Source organism: Pelodiscus sinensis, chromosome 15, assembly GCF_049634645.1.
Source record: "Pelodiscus sinensis isolate JC-2024 chromosome 15, ASM4963464v1, whole genome shotgun sequence".
Classification (NCBI taxonomy): domain Eukaryota; kingdom Metazoa; phylum Chordata; order Testudines; family Trionychidae; genus Pelodiscus; species Pelodiscus sinensis.
The window spans coordinates 15,622,656-15,642,341 of NC_134725.1; the positions used below are offsets into that span (position 1 = coordinate 15,622,656).

General features: G+C 47.7%; 1 gene segment (V, D, J or C); it reads left to right on the forward strand.

The window, feature by feature from the left end:
* LOC102461539 (immunoglobulin lambda constant 1-like) overlaps positions 1 to 16,594 on the forward strand; it is an 18,439-nt gene extending 1,845 nt beyond the window's left edge. Inside the window, 1 exon segment of the C gene segment in view lies at positions 1,138 to 16,594. Coding sequence covers positions 1,138 to 1,460 — 323 coding nt within the window.
* The last annotated feature ends 3,092 nt before the right edge of the window (positions 16,595 to 19,686 follow it).

Sequence of the window (19,686 nt, forward strand, 5' to 3'; positions counted from 1 at the left end):
TTGGACACTGCTCCAGCAAATCTCTGACACGGACTGGCTCCAGCCTGTAGGTCCCAGAACATTTCAGCAACAGCAGTGTCCAGCTGGTACCACCGTGTAACCAAAGGCTGTTTCCCAGCCAGGTGTTATGCAGAAGATCCACCCTTAGCAGAAAGACTTACAGCACATGATAGACAATGATAGCTCCTCTACGGATTGATTGACTTGCTTCGCACGGTTTCATATCTTGAAACTTTATGCATACCATGCAATGCCATGGACTTTATTGCAAGAGCTCTCTCTCTCTCTCTCTCTCTCTCTCTCTCTCTCTCTCTCTCTGAATATCCTAAACTATTTTAAACTCATTCCATATAATGTTACCAAGTGTCTAGACCCCTTTCCCATCCTTGAGTCCTTTTCCTCTCTTTGTCATTTCATTATATTGGAATTTTCCTTAAAAAAGTGTGGCTTTCCCCAAATAACTCTGTGTTCTCTGTAGTGGCTACCACTGCCCTACCACACACATTGCACACTAAGGCCAGGGCTACACAACACACCAAAAGTGTAGATGAACTCAGTGTACTTACAGTGGTGTCTTCCACCCCAGAAGGCCGACAGCGCCCGCTCTCCCACTGACTCCAGCTACTCTTCTATGCTCATGAAGTACCGGGTTCAATGGGAGAGCACTCAGACCTCAAATCACTGTCTACTGTAGCCAAGCCCAAAGACAAAATTGGACCCTAAGAAATGACCCCGAAGACTAGCTCAAGCACTGCCCCCCTTACAGGCCTCAAACTGTCATTTATGTCAGTGGTACGTAGGGGTGTCAAAGAACAGAGGATCCAGCCGTCACTGACAAAAGGGACAGAAAGGAAGAGTAGCGTGATATTATCCCCTTTCACAGGCACAGAGACAGCTACTCACTCAGCCAGGGTCCCAAAAGGAGACTGTGACAGAGACAGGAATAAATCTGTCTCATCCTGAGTCCCAGGACTCTGCCTTCACCCTGAGGAGATCTCCCGTCTCAGACAATTCCCCTGCTCTCAGGGCTTGTGAGAGATGGGATCTGTTACATGGTCAGGAACAGGAATTTCTGATATTCGGAACGAGCAGGCTCTGGATTTGTCCATTCTAACAGGGGATCTCATTGTCTTTCAGGGCAGCCAAAGGCATCTCCTACCGTAAACCTCTTCCCTCCATCCTCGGAGGAGCTGCAAACCAAGAACAAAGCCACCCTGGTGTGTCTGCTGGGCAGCTTCTACCCCGGCTCCGTCCAAGTGACCTGGAAAGCTGATGGCCAGCAGATCTCCACAGGAGTGGAGACCACCAAGCCTTCCAAGCAGAGCGACAACAAGTACATGGCCAGCAGTTACCTGTCTCTGGATGCATCCAAGTGGAAGGCCCATGACACCTACACCTGTCAGGTGACACACGATGGGAAGACCCTGGAGAGGTCTCTGAAGCGATCGGAGTGTTCGTAACCCTCTGACCCCAGGGGGCGCAGCCGGTCCCCACGTCAGCCCGTCGGGGGCTCCCAGAGGAGACGGGATCTCCTAGCGTGGCCATGATGCTGATTTCCAGCAAATCTCCTTCCTCTTCCGCGGGTGGGGGATTCTATTGATCCACATGACACCTGTCTTTGTTCCCCTCTTCTCCCTCCCCCAGCAATCCCTGGCCAGTCCCCCTGCTTTAGTCTCCCATGCAGCCTTGTTATGTCATTAATAAAACCAAAACATTCGACTATCGCTGTGTGTGGGGAGCTTCACTTCTTGTGTCCCTTTTGCACCTGGTGTGTTCACTGCAAGAGTCACCTTGTCAGCCAGCCAGCCAAACTCCCCTTCCCGCAGCCAACATGGATTTCTGTCCAGTGAGGGTCTCACTTGTGGTGTCTCACACAGGCTGATGAGAAGTGAAGCCAAGAAATTTGCAACAGCATGGAGATCAGGAGAGGGGGAGAGATGTTACGGGGGGGCCATTTCCCAGGCTGGGCCTGTTCTTCCCTAACACGGGTCCCTCTGGCTCTCACCATCCACCTGGGGGGGACAACTGCTTCGACACAAATATGTGCACAGCGCACGCTGTGTCAGGGGATCACTGGGTGAGAGTGGGCTGCATGAGAGCGGGATGCAAACCCCTGGGGCCTGCAGCCAGCCCAGCTTGGACTGGGATCCTAGCAGCTCCCAACAGCACCGCAGGGCTGGGCTGGGACCAAGTTCACAGGGGTCACCAGCGCTGCCGAGAGCTCTGTGAGGTGATGTTCAGTCACCCTCCAGTCTCGCATGGAGCAGATTCCAGCCCCTCCATCCCACTGATCATTAGTCATTCTGCAGGGAGACGTACTGGAATCACTGGAGCTATTTACTGAACCGCTCAGCACTCAGGGAAATCAGTGTCCAAATGCAGGGAGGGTGCTGGAGTGCCAACAGCTGTTACCTGGGATGGGCTGTAGCCAGAGCTCCTGGCCTCATCTGATCAGTACTGACCCAAATCCCTCTTGTAAAGAGTGGCCTTTAATATCCTGAAAACACCTGATTAGGTGGCTGCTGTTTACCCTCTTATCTTCCCCTGCCAGCAGTTCTTGGAAATTTGCCTGAGTTAGCTAGTGCTCTGGCCATCGCATGACAGCTGCTGCATTACTGCCAGAGGGGAAGTAGTGACCCTTGTGTCCACTTTGACTGTCAGAGTAAACGTGCAAAGTTCTTTGGGAGTCTTCAAATGAAAGGTGCTTTTCAAATGGAATCAGTATGTTACTGATGAGGTACATTCTTTGGGACCACGTTGGCCCCGTGAGTTCTTGGGCTCTGCACAGTCTGGGGCCTGACAGGCCAGAGCAGACAGCCTGTGTCCCAGTAAACCCTATGGCTGTGTCTACACTGGCCCCTTCTTCGGAATAGCCATGCTAATTTAGAACTTTGGAATAGGGAAATCCGCGGGGGATTTAAATATCCCCCGCGGGATTTAAATAAACATGGCCGCCGCTTTTTTTTCCGGCTTGGGGAAAAGCCGGATAAAAGCGTCCAGACTGGCGCGATCCTCCGGAATAAAGCCCTATTCTGGAGGATCTCTTATTCCTACTTGGAATATGCATCAGGGAGGGCTTTGATTTGGACAGCCAAAGCTGGACCTTCAACACTGAGGGTATGTCTACACTACCCCGCTAGTTCGAACTAGCGGGGTAATGTATGCATACCGAACGTGCTAATGAAGCCCGGGATTTGAATTTCCCAGGCTTCATTAGCATAAAGCCGGCTCTGCCATTTTTAAAAGCCGGCTAGTGCGAACCCCGTGCCGCGCTAGTTCGAACTAGCGGGGTAGTGTAGACATGTCCGAATTCTTGTAGGAGAATCAGGGTAAGGAGGTAAAATGCCACATTTGTGTCACATATACCATGTATTTGTCAGATTCCACTGTGCTGCTGCCACTCACCAAATGAGTAACACGGATGGATGATTATTTGGCCCGTCCTGCACTGCAACCTCCTATAGAAGGAAATAAGGGGAAAGCAGAGCAGAGAGAGGCTGCAATATGGATGAGTTATATACAATGAGGGTATTTTTAAAACTTTCTCCTAAAGTACTTTAACACCCACTATCCTTCCCTCCCAGCTCGTGCACCACTCACCAAATGGGAGATAAGAATCCTAAATTATGGTTTGCGGAGCACCAACACTATGCAGAACCCAAAAAGGCAAAGAGCTACAACTCTTAAGATCTCAGAGAGTCAGTTGCCACTAGAACCCATTGCTGTACTCAGATTTTAAATAGTACTTCATTAAGGAAGAGGTGTAGAAAGAGATTAACTTCCTTTCTTCAAGGACTATCGGTTCTCTTCCCTTGAAAATGGGAACTGAAGTAGATAGACGAATGCACCGAAAACCTACATTAAGAATTTGGGGTCTTTGTCAAAGTGAATAACTCCACTAAAAATCCACCAAAAAAATCCATTCTCAACTGAAAGTCAATAAGAATTAGTCTACTAAGAGCTAATTATAAAAGACATTGAAATGAATGAGAGTTTGACATTGGGGTGCCTCTATGCCCCTGCTTGTATATTTTGGTGATTAAATACCTAGGACACTCAGAACCAAAATGCTTATCTACACTGGCATTTAGGCCCTTTTGCTATGGCTCAGACCTGCCCTCCACTGCTCAGGAGATTCTTGTAGGGTCCGAGCCAGAACCACTGTAGTCACAGGTGCTTTCCCACCAACTCCAGCAAGAGCCGCATCAAGCCTCACACACAGCCCATGACTATTGGGGCAGAGGCAGCCCACCGACGAGGACATTAAGCTGGTGCCATTTGCTCACCAGTCAGAGGGAGGGTCCAGGCCCCGGCTTCATTCATAAGAAGCCAGCTGAGCATGGACACAGCTCACAGCCTAGACGTTCACTGGCCCAGCCTGTACTGAGAGGGCCTCACACGCCACACGCTGCTGGGCAGCAGGCCCCAGCGCTGGCAGGGGCAGGGACCAGCCCAGCCACGGTGGGAGTCTCACCTCAGCTCTGCTCAGGGAGACAGCGCAGGGATTCCCTGCTGCACCAGCTGTTCAGCGCGCAGCCAGTGGCCGTGGTTGCTGGCACAATGGGAATTCTGAAGGCAAGTGTGGGCTCCCGTGAGGAACGTGCTGGCCTGGCTGCACCCGGGACAGTGGCTGAGCAGACACCTCTGCTTTGGTACCAACAATATCTGGGAGCATTTCCCAGCACACGCCAGTGCATGATGGAGATGACGCAGAGAAGCAGCAAAAGATTCTGAGCATCTTCACTCATTCTAGAGAGACTGACAATAACATCTGCATCTGATCCACTGCTGTCCAACCCACCAGGATTGTCCTGCAGTCGCCAGGAATTAATGATCAATCTTTAATTAAAGATCGTGTGATGTGCTGAAACCTCCAGGAACATGGCCAGCCAAAACTGGCAACTCTACTGCTGGGGTCAGACAGAGCAGGGTGGTGGCTGGTTTCATGGCACATGGAACTTCAGCCATTGCTCAGACGTGTCTGGTGGGCAATTTCCCACTCCCACACCCACCCGCCTGCAAGGTTCAGCTGAGAGAGAACAGAGGACATGATGATGCAGCTTTTCTTGCAGAAGGGCTGTACCCAGTAACTCACAGTGACCCCTACCCCCAAGGACTGTCCGAGGTTTCTGAGTGGGTAAGTTAGGACAAGAAAGGAGGGGACACCTTAGCTCCTCATGGGTGGGTGCAGAGAGGCTGTGTGATTCAGAGAGGAAATGTGGATGGCACATGGTTTGAATAATGTCTGGTCCACACCTGTGCAGTCCCTGCCATGTCTGATGGGTTACTGGCACTTATGGGGGAGGTCACAAGGGCATGTTGTATATTAATTACATCTGGAAAGATGCTGGTGGTCAGAGGTGTCAGGGTTATGTTCACATGCTAAGCACAGTTAATGTATCAATAACATACACGACTGAATTCAGGCAATTCAGACAGCTAACGTGTCTCTTTCTTACCTTGATGCAATTCTGCTGAAGTCTATACAATAACACCAATAATGCTTTGTCCCAGTATTGGCCTGCTATAGCCATATGGCAGCGGAAGGACCAACATGCAATCCAGTTGTGCACCTGCCCTGCAGCACCCAGGGCACCAGTATGCAGGGCAACAGCCTCTGCAGGGGTTGGCAGAGCAATGTAGTGGTGGAACCCAGTGGGTAGCACAGCACAGAGCTCCTTTGTTTCTACACAGGGATGTTTCTGCCCTGTATACTGTAGTGCCTCAGTAACTCTGGGATACTAACGACAGTATATTCCTACACCACCCTGTGAGGCAGAAAAGTGTTGTCCCCATTTTACAGTTGGGGAATACAGGCACAGAGATGATGTGATTTGCCCAAGCACACAAAGAAAGTCTGTGGCAGAACCAGGAATTGATCCCTGGTCTCCTGACTCCCACACCAGTGCCTTCCTGACAAGACTGTCATCATCTCTCTTACATCGGCTTCATGCAGGGACCAAGATTTGGCCTTACAGTGAGTTCTCCCAGGGAAAGTTTCATTGCTTCACTTCCCAGCGGATCTTCACTCATCTGACTTCATGAGTTTCTCCATAAAGGAGAAGCCTGCAGTGACATGGACACTCAGTGGAAGTTTTCCTGTGTCTCCTTTCTCCCCGCCCCCACACACACGGGCAATGGTGACGACCTCTCCCTGTCATCATCTGGGACAGGTTTTTGTACATCTGCGTGTCACAGTGGGAGGTCTTCGGTGGAGGAACCCAGCTGACCGTCCTTGGTAAGTCACCGCATTGTTCACAAACTTTCCTTCTCCTGGCTGCACTGTAAGTTTTCCATGGTTTTTCCCTGTTTCCTCTATCTTCATGCTGGGCTCAGAACTTTACATAGAGACCTTCACATGGTGTTGGGAATAACATTAATCTCTGTGGACAGTCATAACAGGTACAAACCTTACATGTTGGATTTTCTTCTCTTTTCCCAATGAAGGGAATTTTGAATCTGCCAATGAAATCTATTGAGATTCTACCACTGGACTCCCAGTTACAATGCTCAATTGCTCGCTCCTTAAGGAAAATGCCTCTCATGTCTCTTCCCCATGCCCAGCACCCTGGTTCTCCATCCTCCAAACCTACAATCCCATATCTATTACCCCGTTTCACGTGCACTAAAACTAACAGGCCAGCGTATGCTAGAGGGCCCAGTTTGTTCATTGCTGGCTAAGACAGAAGTGAGCCAGAGACAACGGCAGTGGAACACAGCACAATTGCACCCATCTGGAGGTTCTGAATCTCCGAGCCAAACTCCAGCTAGTGTAAACGGGTGTACAACTCCACAGAGGTCAACAAATCTCTGCCAGGGAATGCTAGCAGGGGATCTAGCCCTAGATATTGCTTTGAAATCCTTTCAACCTGTTTTAAACCATATGCTGAGCCTAGCAACTTATTCCCTCCCTTCCCACCAAAGGGGCACAAAAGGCAGGCCTCAGTGGATCGCCAAAGAGAAAGGCAGGTGCTGAGAACCAGGTTTGATAACCCATCCTCCATTCACTCCCAGAATGCACATAGCTTAATCTGTGAGCAAGCTCAGCTAAGCTCCTGTGCAGAACAGGTGGTTACTCATCTAGCTACTGCACCCAACCTGTGCACACAGCTACCCAGTCACAGGTGCTGTCTCTGGCTTTAGGATAGAGGAGGAACATTGAGTAGGCTGGGCCCCTTTGGCAGGGCACAGGAGGCCTGGTGTGTGAATAATCCCTTTTTTTAAAATGCCTCATTTTTTCCTTCCAGAAATTAACCTGCCACTTTAGACCTAGATTCCAACAGCTGGTGCCTGGACCTAAGAGGAAGGAACTCATAAGAATGGCTATACTGGGTCAAACCAAAGGTCCATCTAGCCCAGTCTCCTGTCTGCTGACACTGGTCAATGCCAGATGCCTCAGAGTGAGTGAACACAACAGATAATCATCACATGATCCCTCCCCCCATCACCCATTTCCAGATAAACAAAGACTAAGCACACCATTCCTATCCATCCTGGCTAACAGCCATGAATTTATCTAGTTGTTTTTTGAACCCTGTTAAAGTCCTGGTCTTCGCAGCATCTTCTGGCATGGAGTTCCAAAGGTTGATTGTGTGCTGTGTGAAGAAATACTTCCTTTTGTTTGTTTTAAACCTGCTACCTGTGAATTTCATTTGGTGACCTCTGGTTCTTATATTATGGGAACAAGTAAGTAACTTTTCCTTATTCACTTTTTCCACACCAGTCATAATTTTATAGACCTCTCTAATATCCCTCCTCAATCTCCTCTTTTCTAAGATGAAAAGTCTTTTTAATCTCTCTTCATATGGGACCCATTCCAAACTCCTGTCCCCTAGGGCACTTGTACAGAGCTGGTGTTGCCCTACCCCTAGCTTGCAGCCCTGGGGAGATTAGAAGCAAGCTAGGCTGTCCAGCCCTGCATGCTCCCTGGGTTCAAAGGCTCATGCAGACAGAGGGGCTGCATCTAGACTGGCATGATTTTCCGCAAATGCTTTTAACAGAAAAGTTTTCTGTTAAAAGCATTTGCGGAAAAGAGCGTCTAGATTGGCAAGGACGCTTTTCCGCAAAAGCACTTTTTGTGGAAAAGCATCTGTGACAATCTAGACACGCTTTTGCGCAAAAAAACCCCGATCACCATTTTTGTGATTGGGGCGCTTTTGCGCAAAACAAATCTGAGCTGTCTACACTGGCTCTTTTGCGCAAAAGGACTTTTGCCCGAACAGGAGCAGCATAGTATTTCTGCAAGAAGCACTGATTTCTTACATGAGATCATCAGTGTTCTTGCAGAAATTCAAGCGGCCAGTGTAGATAGCTGAGAAGTTTTTCCGCAAAAGCAGGTGCTTTTGCGGAAAAACTTGCCAGTCTAGACACAGCCGGAGACATTTTGCATTTGCATCCTGCTCCTCAAGGCACATTCAACAGCCTTTTTCTCTTGCCACTTACCAGCCCACATCTGCATATGGCTCTCAATGCTGAGCCCAAGTGCTAATCTCATCTCGTCTCATCAGTAACTAAGCCATTGACACACTTGTTAGACTAACCTCAGATCATATCAGTTCCTTCTCTTTTTCCCCACTCCACATGCAACATCACCTTTAGAAGCACCTCTTCTTGTACCCACCAGAAACAAAGCCCCACAACTGTGCTGGATGGTGCAGTTTTAACTAGCTCAGTCCACCGCGCCCCAATCAGCTGTCAGCACACAGATCCTGAGCTGAGTGGAGCTGATGGAGCCATCCAGACTAAGCAATAGGTTACTCACAGCCAGCATGAATACAGCAGAGTGGAAGGGCTGTTTGCTCTAGCCCCTGTCAGGTGGGCCAAGTATTTCCACCTGGGAGTAATCAGAATACAACTTTCAGGAGGTGAAGGCAGAAAAAAGTTTGAAGATGGGCACTAGAGGAATTACTGGAGCTATAAAAAAACCCTGCAGCCCTCCTGACTAGGATTCCCTATAAATCAAATATATAAAAGTCTGGTGAGAGGACTGAAGACTTCATACAATAGAGGAGGAATTGCAAACAAGAGCACAAATCCAGAGTGTCTCCTCTGAAAGGTGATGTTATAAAAGTAGCCCCATGTTGAATGTGTCTCAGTGACTCTTGGTCAAACATTCTCAGGATTTGTTTCTAACTGCCAGCCCTGTAAATAGGACTCCTGGGGAGAGCTCAGGTCCTGATTTTAGGCACACTCAGTTTGTAGGGTGGCACCTCTGGACAGCATTTCAGAAGTACTCAGCAGCCGATCAGCTGGGCTTACTTGAAATGAAGCTGGATTCTTTCTTTTTTTACTCATCAGCACAATAACAAAGGTTCTGCAGACCAAACTGTGCCCACAATGATTCTGGAGCAAGCCTAGTCCCTGTCCATTATCACCTTATTGCACCTGTGTAATCCAGGCCCTCAGTAGGGCTTCATAGATGTAACCAACTGGAATTTAGTAGCTAATTCTGTGGCTGGTGCAAAGGGCCTTTCCAATGTTGTTGAGTCCCCAGACCTGCAGGGAGCAGATCTCTCCAGGAAGAAGGGGCTGGTTTTACAAAGGCAGGTTCTTTGGAATAGAACCATGTGCTCTGTCTGCCACACACACATCAAGGGGAATCTCTGAGCAGTGACCAAAGGCACAAGTCCTAGGCCAGCTGTGAGCACCCTCCCACATATGCTGATCCATATTTAAAGGCCCATAGCGACAGCACTAATTGGGACCTAGCATGCAATTTCATGATCAGGATGCTCTGTGGAGCTGAAGGTCACCTCTTGCTCCCCATGTGACATCCCAGGCCAGATTTTTCCAAATGCTCAAAGCCCCACGTGTGTGTGCCCCCAACAGGCTGAACTCCTGAAAATCTGGCCCATCTATGGGTGATCCAGCAGTCTGGATCATACAGGAAGCCCTTTGTGCCCATGCAGAGCCCCATTAACATCAGTGGGGCTCCTCAGAGGCATATTGGTCTGTCTGCTTAGAGGTGATTACAGGATCATGACCACCCGTTGATCCTAGATTCCTAGGAGTCCCCAGTAATAGCCCTAAACCTTGCAGCCGCTGTACTTGGAGTAGTAGTGGTATGGGCCATCACGACAGCATATTGCCACATATTTCACTATAATATCCCAGTGCAGCTCGATATAAGACCAGAGTAGCAGCAGTAGAAAGACACTGAGAGGCTTAGAATAGTGGGAATATATCCTAGAATCTGCTCTAGGGACTTCTGACCTTTGAAGGTCTGATTCTGAGTGCGGGAGAGAATATTTCTCAAGGGTTGAGGAGCACCTGAATCTGCAACTAGACTCATATACTTCCATGGCATGACTCATGGAGAGAAGTGCTATACACGATGGCTGTGTCTAGACTGGCCAGTTTTTCCAGAAAATCAGCCGCTTTTCCGGAAAAATTTGCCAGCTGTCTACACTGGCCGCTTGAATTTCTGCAAAATCACTGACTTCCTACTGTAAGAAATCAGTGCTTCTTGCGGAAATACTATTCTGCTCTCGTTCAGGCAAAAGTCCCTTTTGCGCAAAGCTTTTGCACAAAAGGGCCAGTGTAGACAGCTCAGATTTGTTTTCCACAAAAAAGAGAAAATGGCGATCGGGGCTTTTTTGAGGAAAAGCACATCTAGATTGGCACGGATGCTTTTCCACAAAAAGTGCTTTTGCGGAAAAGCATCCATGCCAATCTAGATGCTCTGTTCCGAAAATGCTTTTAACGGAAGCCGATGAGTGAGGGAGGCAGAATCTGGCCCTAAATCAGACACAAAGACAAAACTACCCTCCAAGGGAGAGGGGTGACAGGCTTACAGGTGCTGAATAGCACTCTGTGAATAGGGCCATTGAAATGACTAGGGCTTCATGGAGCAGAAGGACAGCTCCATAGGAAAGTGGCAGAATCTGGCCCTAAATTAGCACAAGTCGTAAAGTGTGTGCATGGCAGGAGCTTGGCCTCACTCACATAGTGAGTAGCTACAGCTTGCATTTCTGGCCAGACATAATCTCTTCTCTGGTTGTCTCTTCCAGGAACAAATCTGTCCCTCTAACCTGACCACACACAGAACTGCAGCTTGGACCATGGAAGTTACAGACCCAGTAAAGCCAGCAGAGACAGGCTGCTGCAACGTTCCCAAGTCAGTCCGAAAGTATCGTCAACGTCAGCTCAGCGAAGGGGGCTTTCCACTGGCCTCCTGCTAGCAGCTGCAATACACAAATAGCTCCCCATGCCCTGCGGGCAATGGGGCTGAAACTCAAAAGCAAATTCTCTAAGAATAGCTGCAGCCAGGGGGAAGAAGTGGCCCACAGGAGTCCAACAGTTAACGGAAAAAGACTCACCAGGGAAAGAGAAAGAGCAGGTGCAGGACAGGCAAGACAAGCAAAAAGAGCAGAGCCTCTAAATTCCTCTAAGTCCAGCTCATCTCTGGCTCACAGCAGGTGGCAAGCTGTGGCTCTGGGCTATTTTGGGAGGATAAGCACAAGGTTCCTTGCTTTTGTTCTGCTGGCTTTACCTTGCAGGTGTTAACACATGAATCCAGCTGCCCCTAGTCTGTCACCTTCTGGGGTTGATCTCTTTTTAATGTGAGCTACAGTTATTTTCCAAGGTTGACATTTGCCAGAAGGCCTTACATGCAGTTAGGCTTTATCAGGGCCTAACTGGTGCATAGGGCTGGTGGGCCCATTTGTACAGAGGTGAATGTCATCAGGTCTGATGAAGCCATACAATGAGGTCAGGAGTCAGGCAGGAGCCATTGATGCCCAAGGAGCCAGGAACATACATTGGCTGGCTGTGAGCTTAGACAGTGTCTTTAAGAATTCCTGCCACCTCCTGTTTATGGTATTATTCCCAACCACTTCTCCCCACTGCAGTCACCTGCATTGCTTTCAATACAGAGAGACAGCATGTCCCTTCTCAGCATGGAGGGGGTCTATTCTGCACCAGCGTCACTCGGACTGCAGTGGAGCTGGTACACAGCAAGGTAGCTTTGACCCTTAGGCCCAGGGGAGCTGGTAGCCATCATGGGACCGAGGCAAGGTATGGTGGGGCCAGCTCCATGCCCCCAGAACGGGCAAGGCCAAAGGCAGTCAGCTCTTAGCGTCACACAGACTGCAGTATGCTCCCCCCACCTCCGGCCCTAGTCCTCAGAGCTGTGTGGAGCATTTCTTCAGTCCTATCATGGCAATTCAAAGGGGCCCAGGGCTCCTCCTGCCACATTAGTGGTGGTAGCAGCTGGGAACTCCAGGCCTCTTTGAATGTCCAGGCCCTGTGGCAATTGGCCCCTTTGCCCTCCCACTGTCAGCAGGCCTCCTGACAAAAGGGCCCCACTTACACCAGGAGGGTTTATCAGTCTAGCTAGAGTAGCAAACCCTTGTCCAGCGCAACCAAGGCCTTTGACATTTCCTTCTCCTGCGGATCCTCATCCCAGAGAAACTAATGGAAATTCTAGGGCTGCAGAAAGAAGACAAGTCAGTCACTGTACCTTTCTTCCTCTGTCATAACAGCAAGGAATCACAGTGCCCTTTGGTTCTCCTACTCCTTGTTCACATGGAACAAGCAAGCAGACTGCAGCTTTGGTCAAATTCATACCAGTGTCAAGTTTGTGAACCACCACTTCTCCCCTATAGCAGTCATAGTTAATACTAGCCTGGCCTGTATACTCCCTTCCCTGCCTGGAAAGCAAACACACAACTTCACTCTCATAAAACAATACAGGCCCAATACCTGTATACCAAAACAATACCTACAACAGAACAGTTTTGGTCAGTTTGCAAAGGGGCCTCCTAAAGAAGAGCTGCTCACATGGGCCAGAAGCAGCATTTGTGCTCAGACAAGGGCTTTGATGCAGTTTTTACTGCCAGGCAGGATGAGTGCAGCCCAACCTAGACCACACTGTCATAGGTGCAGCTGGTACAGAATGTGAAGACCAGCTTGCTGAGCAGTGTTAGCCAGGGGCCATATCACACCATTACTCCCTATCTGCTTCAATGTCCTGACTATCCAAGAGACCTTCTTTCCCCAAGCTCTCCAGGACAGCTGAACAGCCCAAATTAACAGTCCCTATATTGAAAGGGCTTCAGGCAGGGCAGTCTGAGGAACCTCGATTCCAGAACACACTGCTCCCATTGCTTCAGCAGCATCCAGTCCTGGTCCAAATCAGAGCATGGCCCATCTGCTAATCCAGAGCTTGATTCTCAGGGCAAAGGGTGTCATTTTGTTCAATTGGGGGCAGGGCGGGGAGTTAGTCCTTCAATTACATTAACCACAGTCAACAAATTGCAATAGTGCTAGTTCTTCCTGGTTGTCCCTGCCCCTGAGATATTATGGGAAGCAAAAGGGGAGTTGTTTTATTAAATTGGGGAGTAAATAAAATCAGTGAAATGTCCCCTAAGCTGTAAGCAATTTGGAGCAGGGTCTTTTTGTTCTCTGTTTGTACAGCGCCAAGTACCATGAGGTATGTCTATTCAGCAGTGTTATTTTGGAGTAGCTGACATTATTCCAAAATAACAAAAATCGTGTCTACACTACAAGCTGAACTCATGGTAACCCTCATTTCATGAAGGGTGAGGGAAGTTGAAGGAAGAGGGTTCTTCCCTTAACTTCCTCCTGTGTAGACAGTGCCAAAAGCCAAATTAAGCTATTTCACCTTAAGCTACACAATTGACGTAGCTAAAGTTGCACAGCCTATTCCAACATCAGTCCTGCTATGTGATGTACCCATGGAGTCCTGGCACATGCCTAGTGCTCTGAGGCAGTACTGAAGTACTGTAATAAATACAGGTATACGGTGCTCTCTGCCCATCTGTGGGACTTCTTTTTGGAGGCCTCTTGCAATACCTAGTCAGCAATTATTGCATGGCTCAGGAATCCATCATTTTAAGTCTGATTCCACCTTTTGACATGTACCTTACTCCAGAATTGGTCCCACTGATTCTAGCTTGCAAGGTAAGGCACCGCATCACAAGAGGAAGGATGGCAGGAAAGAGCTTGGTATAAGTATGTGGTTGTTTCTAGGGTACAAGTGGCCAACAGTATTCTGGAAAACTTCATATTGCAATTGCCTCTCAGCACACAGCCTGGGATACTCCCAGTTCAGAATGTCCAACATCACTGAAATGCATGCCACTGTAATGTTGTCCAGAAAAAAAAGAGAGAGAGACACCTTCTCAGTTGTTTCCTTAGTGTTTTGTATAAGGATCTACCAGCCCAGTGGGATCCCATTAACACCCCATATAGAGGAGTCAGCACTAGCTGGGTCTCATGTAAAATCAATGCCTTATCATGTGTGCATGTGCACACCAATGCTTCTTGATTATTTAATTCCTCACAAAGTGTGACTGTTAGTTGGTTGTTAAATTAATCCAGACATCACCTCTGCATATGCTGTGTTAGCCCTTCCAGGGAACATGTTTTCAATTGCAGAGAACAGCATTAATTGCAAGGGTCTTTTCTCTTATGTTTGAGAACAAGAAGTTAAAAGTATTGGACTAAATCCTTTTATTATTATTCAGACCAAACTCCCACAGCCATCAATGGGCTTTGTCTATCAGGATTGGGCCTATCTGATAGAGGAAGAGAGAGGTTTTATGCTGTCACCCAGGGATTTTCCAAGCCAGTGTATATTGTAGCCATTAACTTTAATTTACATGCTATTTTTTAAAGCAAAAAGACAAAACAAGTGCTGGTAGAAAATTATATAAAACATAAGTCTGGGGACTGAAGTTATAGTAAATACATTTGGCCCCTTAAACTGCTTTCAAGGACATATAGGACAATTTCTCAGTGATTAAGAGCAATAGCAAAAAAACAGCCCCGCCCCACCTGGCTGTCTTTGTACAGCTGTTCTACTGTGGGGGCGTCCCCATGCTAAAATTAACCCCGCTCTGTCCTAAATGACCAATCAGAAACTAGAACACGTAAGCCAAAAGGCTCCAGAAAAGGAAGCGAAACCATCTCCAGTGGCTATTGACATGTGAAAGAGTGACAAATACACAAACAAGTCACTGGGCAGCCCAACCACAAATACACGTCTCTTTCATTAGTGATTTGTCCAAAACTGAGAGTTTGCAATTTGTTGAATAAAAAAAAAATCTGATTCTAATCCTAAAAGATACATTGTCTGAAAGTGCCTTGAAAGAGTGATCTCTCTGGCTCCTTCACATTGCCAGAGTGGGGCAAATGATATTTCTGGTTTATGAATTTAACCAATGGAGCTGTACACATAAGAGCGGCCACACCATAAGAAAGGGTTTTAAGAGACAAATAACAGGATTTAAGTTGCTAAATCATTGGCCAACTTTCATCTCTCACAATTCCAAATCTTGGTTGTGTATGTGAACTGTCAGTGAAGAGATTTTGCCTAGTTGGACCACGTCTTTTGCTGGTAGAAATGTGTGCCACTTCATTTACTTAGATGCGGCTGTGCCCATTTCATCAGCTGAACTGAGGCCTGTAGACTGAATATGGAGATATTCACATTCAGAAACGCATCATGAAGGTGAAATCCACCCTTCTGCTACAACCCCAGGAGCCAAACTCTGTGTGGGCACAGCGCAGAGATAGAAGGCGGGTGGACTGGGATCTCAGCTGCTTCCCAGTGGCATGGGAATTGGGAGGCATTTGATCAAACAGGGAAAATCTGAATCATTCCTCTTGATTCATTTTGCAAGAAAATATACTGCTATATTCCAGGGGAGACAGCAATAAACATGCCACTAAGTTACTTGAGCAAATAAGTACACAGTTGTACTAGAGGCACAAGCACATGAGGTTATTGGTAAACGTAGTCAATATGATATGCCAGGGCTCAGCGGCTACTGCAAGGAAGGCCATATAGGTACCCAGCTAGCATGAAGGGAAACAGCACTACACAAATCTATTAAGCAGGGCTGTCCTTAGGATTTATGGGGCCCTACAAAATACTATTAAACTGGTACCTCTGTGCCCAACAGCAGCCCAGGAGGGAAAGGGGATTTTTTTAGAGAAATGATTTTATAATCTTCAGCAGCACACGGATGAAATAATTTGAAAACAAATTTTAAACGATGTGCACTAACACTGTAAATTCAGAAATATATAAATTCAGACAGTAAATTCAGACAGTCTATTCCTGCGGTTGGCAAATGCCTGTTAAAGGCTTCTTTGCCACTTAAATGGCTCTTTCACGGGTTCAGTGCTCTGCTGATATTTCTGGCAGGCTTTTTCATTTTTAAGTTAACAAGAGCTTCTCCTGAAGAAGCAGAGCCACAGAACAAAAATAAGAGGCAGGTGGATGGATATTAAGACCCAGTGGTGCCCCAAATTTTCAGGTGCCTACAAAACTTCATATTCTGAATATGGGTAAGGACTGCTCTGCTATTAAGGTACCATGTAGATACACTACTAGAGAAGGTGTTTTAGTTAAAGATACTGCAGTGACAGGGCCACATAGATCTGAGTGCCACAGAAATGTGAACAAGTTTATCCTCACAGTACCCCATGGAATGAGGAAATGATATTATACCCATTGTACACACAGGGAAACTAAAGCACAGACAGGGATGTTAGGGAAGTAAAGAGATTTGCCCTAGGTCACACAGGGAGTCTGTGGCAGAGGAAGCACCCACAGCATCTGAATCCCATGCCAGTGCCTTGACCACTGGACTGCCCAGCCCATTCCACATGGCTGTGTTATGGGACTGAGGACAGAGAGCTCTGGTATGGTGGCTGTGTGATGGTTTTGAACACACATGGGAGCAGAGGCAACTCTGCATATCTTGTGGGGCGGGGAAATATTCTCTGGTGGCTGGGAACTATGAATCCAGAGGTCTTAAAAAAAATCAGGTCTCTAGATTTCAAACCCTTTCCTGAAGGGTCAGGACTTCTGGCATTTCTGAACTGCCTCTGGCCAGCAAGAGTGACTAGTCCTGGGGGAAAAGAGGTTTGAACAGGTACACACCATCCTCAAGATAGCTGAATCACAAAGGTGGGAGAGTCCGTTCCTGGGCAAGCACATCTCCGCCCAGCGGAGTTATCAGCACTGCAGGCAGCATTTCCCTTCATCCTTCTTCCAGTGCTGCCAGATCTATGGCACAAGGCTTGGCTGAGCTTCCCCTGGCACATGAACATCGGGGAACATTTTCAAGGGCCACCATATGTCTCCCTTCACTTGCCCTTGCGTGCCCATCTGCTTCTAGGAAGCGTAGTCCAATCAAACAAAGCCACTTCCTCATCTGGCACAAACTGCTGCAATTTCCCTGGCTCCAAGGGCATTATGCGAATTTCTGTCTGGGGAAGGTCTGGCCCCACAGCCTCCTTGGTAATTTTATTGGTGTCAGGGCCAGGAACTGTCCCTCAGCTGGACAGACAGGTGCTCGGTGTTTCCTACCAAGCAGTGACATGCAGGGTTCCAGTTAAGGCCCTCTGCCTGAGGGTAAAGAGCAATGTAAAGGCCTCCAGCGTTGGATCCAGACTTTAAACACTAACCAGAGGGCCCGGTCCAGCCAGGTGCTGCTATGTGCTCCCACAAGCGGCTGCCTGCCCTCAGTTCCCGTTGCCAAGCAACAGCTCACAGGACAGCTCAGCTCAGCACTGGACCTTTAGGGAGGGATTTGCCACAGGCTGAGCCAGCATTTGCTCAGACTAAGAAAACCTGGCTGTGTCGGTGCCAGAGCTCATGGCACCAGCCGTGGCACACCCGCCCCTCTCATAAACCCAAAACCTTGGGGAGTATGTGAATTGCCACTGAAGAAATTTTGCCTCGAGTTGGGCCTGCTCCGGAGTCCCCCTGGCATCTATGGGACTTTCACCATTGACTTCAATGGGCTTGTTCATTAATGTTTGTTGACCAGAGTGAGCTGGCTCCTGTTGCCTAGCTGAGCTGTAGCATATAACCCCACAGCCCAGACTGTAAGGCTAGCCAGGGGCCTTTTTACCCCACTGCACCAGGCAAGGCAGCCCCAGGCTTTCCATTCTAACAAGATGACAGGCCAAAACCACTGCAGCCAATTAAAAGGTTCCCATGGAACCTGACAGAGCATTTCGGCCTCCTGGACCTTTTACAAACGCTGCATTCACTTAAAGTAAAATCCCCTGGGAATCTTTAATGAGGTTCTTTGGAGCAGATCAGGGAGCTCCCAGCTCCAGAAAAGATTTAATGGCAATGTCCTGGTAACACGCAACTCAACACAGCCCATTCATCTGTCCAGATGATTGATGGTGGTTAATAAGCAGCCGATTAAAAAAACGGGGTCATTTCAGCTTGAAAAGAGACAGCTAAGGGGGGATATGATAGAGGTTTATAAAATCATGACTGGTGTGGAGAAAGTGAGTAAAAAAGAGTTATTTATTCCTTCCCATAACATGAGAACTAGGGTCACTAAATGAAATTAATAAGCCACAGGTTTCAAAGAAACAAAAGGAATTACATTCAACCACTGGAACTCCTTGCCAGAGGATGTTGTGAAGGTCAAGACTATAACAGGGTTGAAAAAAGAGCAAGATAAATTCATAGATGTTAGGTCCATCAATGGCTATTAGTTAGGATGGGCAGGAATGGTGTTCCTAGCCTCTGTTTGCCAAAAGCTGGAAATGGGTGACAGGTGATGGATCGCTTGGGGTACGGCTACACCAGGGAGGGGGGGATTCGGAGAAGGGTATGCAAATTGCACTTGCATTTGCATATCTTCTTCAGATTCTTTTTCTCGAAGAGACTTTTCTGATATTTGGCCCATCTACCCAGGGCCAAATGTTGGAAAAACCCCTTCTTTCGGAAGCCCCTGTACACATTGTTTTATGAGGAATAAGGGGGATTTCAAAAGAGGAGATTTTTCCAACATTTGGCTCCATGTAGAAGGGCCAAATATTGGAAGAGACTCTTCCAGAAAAAGAATCGGAAGAAGATATGCAAATAAGAGTGCAATTTGCATACCTTCTTCCGAAAAAAATACCTCACAGTGTAGCCTGGTAGGTACTGAGGGGAAAATTCATCCCTAGACACAGGACTACCACAAGCATACTCTAGGTGATTACCTGTTATATTCATTCTTTCTAGGGCATCTGGCATTGGCCACTGTTGGAAGACAAGACAGTGGGCTAGATGGACCATTAGTGTGACTCAGTATGGCGGTTCTTATGAAACCTACAGCACTCAGAGGAATCAGCCCTGCAGTTACCCTGCAGCCCTGCATTACCCAGGGAAACTCTAGCAGAGGCCAACTGGGTGCAGATTGTACAGACAGGGTTGGATCCTTTGTGACATGAATCCTGAACAGAACTGATCAATGTTTTGGTTCTCCATAGTTTTGAGTGGCCAGACATTGTTAGCACCTTAACCCAGTCATACTTTACTGTGATACAATACATCACACAGTTATATTAACCCCCTTCAGAAAAGAGAGCTAACTAAAACGTGTCCACCGCACATTTTGGGTACTAACATCTATTGCTCATGGCTCTATTTTTGCTTACATGAGACATTTACTTCAGGTACAGCATGGAGAAATAGCAAAAAGAGCTTTGCTTTTCATTTGTGGGGCAGTTACTGTTTCTGATAGCTGAGATCTGTTTTTTCCATTCAAACACTTTTTGATGACATAAACCTAGTAGGTACTGAGGGGAAAATTCATCCCTAGACACAGAACCACCACAAGGCCTCAACCCTTCCTGAAGGCCCTACCCCAGCAAAGTAGTTACATGCTTCAAGTTAAAATCTGTGAATCAGGGCTTAAG